This window comes from Eimeria tenella, genomic scaffold, assembly GCF_000499545.2.
Source record: "Eimeria tenella Houghton genomic scaffold, Eth_scaff2442, whole genome shotgun sequence".
NCBI classification, from domain to species: Eukaryota; Apicomplexa; class Conoidasida; order Eucoccidiorida; family Eimeriidae; genus Eimeria; species Eimeria tenella.
In genome coordinates this window covers 4643-5302 of record NW_013542305.1, presented here as the reverse complement: position 1 = coordinate 5302, position 660 = coordinate 4643, and the positions used below count along the sequence as shown (strand labels likewise).

General features: G+C 58.0%; 1 protein-coding gene across 1 annotated transcript in view; it reads left to right on the top strand.

Annotated features, from left to right (window-relative positions):
• Positions 1 to 660, top strand: part of ETH_00034095 (uncharacterized protein) — a gene marked incomplete at both ends in the record, with an annotated part of 4048 nt that overhangs the window by 2258 nt on the left and 1130 nt on the right. The window contains one exon of the mRNA XM_013374992.1: positions 3 to 660. Within this exon, the coding sequence (XP_013230446.1) occupies positions 3 to 660 (658 nt within the window). The remainder of the gene's footprint in view (positions 1 to 2) is intronic.

Genomic DNA, 660 nt, shown 5'->3' with positions numbered 1-660 from the left:
GCGGCTGCTGCTGCTGCTGCAGCTGCTGCTGCTGCTGCTGCTACCCACTGCGTCCCCAAAAGAAACACCCCTATGACTGAAGAGCAATACCACATTTTGCTGCAGCACTTGAGGGGCCTCGCGGGCCACTCAGGGCCTGCGCTATTTCAAATAGAGCAGCAGCAGCAGCAGCAGCAGCAGCTGCAGCCGCAGCAACGGAAGCAGGTCGAAGCACTTTTGCAGGAGCAGCCAATTAGCCTTCTCACCAATGAGCAGCTAAAAGAAGCAGCACAGCTTTATCTGCAGCAGCGAATGGGGATACAGCAGCAGCCTATGCAGCAGCAGCAGCAGCAGCCTGTGTTCCAGCAGCAGCCTGCACAGCAGCAGCAGACTTCTTATCTTCCGTCGGCAGCAGCAGGACAGCTGGCCAGCACGCTAGCGCAGACCCAGCAGCAGCAGCAGCAGCAACTGCAACAACAGCAGCTGCAGCAGCAGCAGCTGCAGCAACAAAGACTGCAGCAACAGCAGCTGCAGCAGCATCAGCTGCAGCAGCAGCAGCTGCTGCAGCAACAACAATTAATTCAGCAGCAGCAGCTCCTGCAGCAGCAGCAGCAGCAGCAACTACAGCTTCAGCTGCAGCAGCAGCAGAATTCTCTGTCATGGCAACCGCAGCAGCAGCAG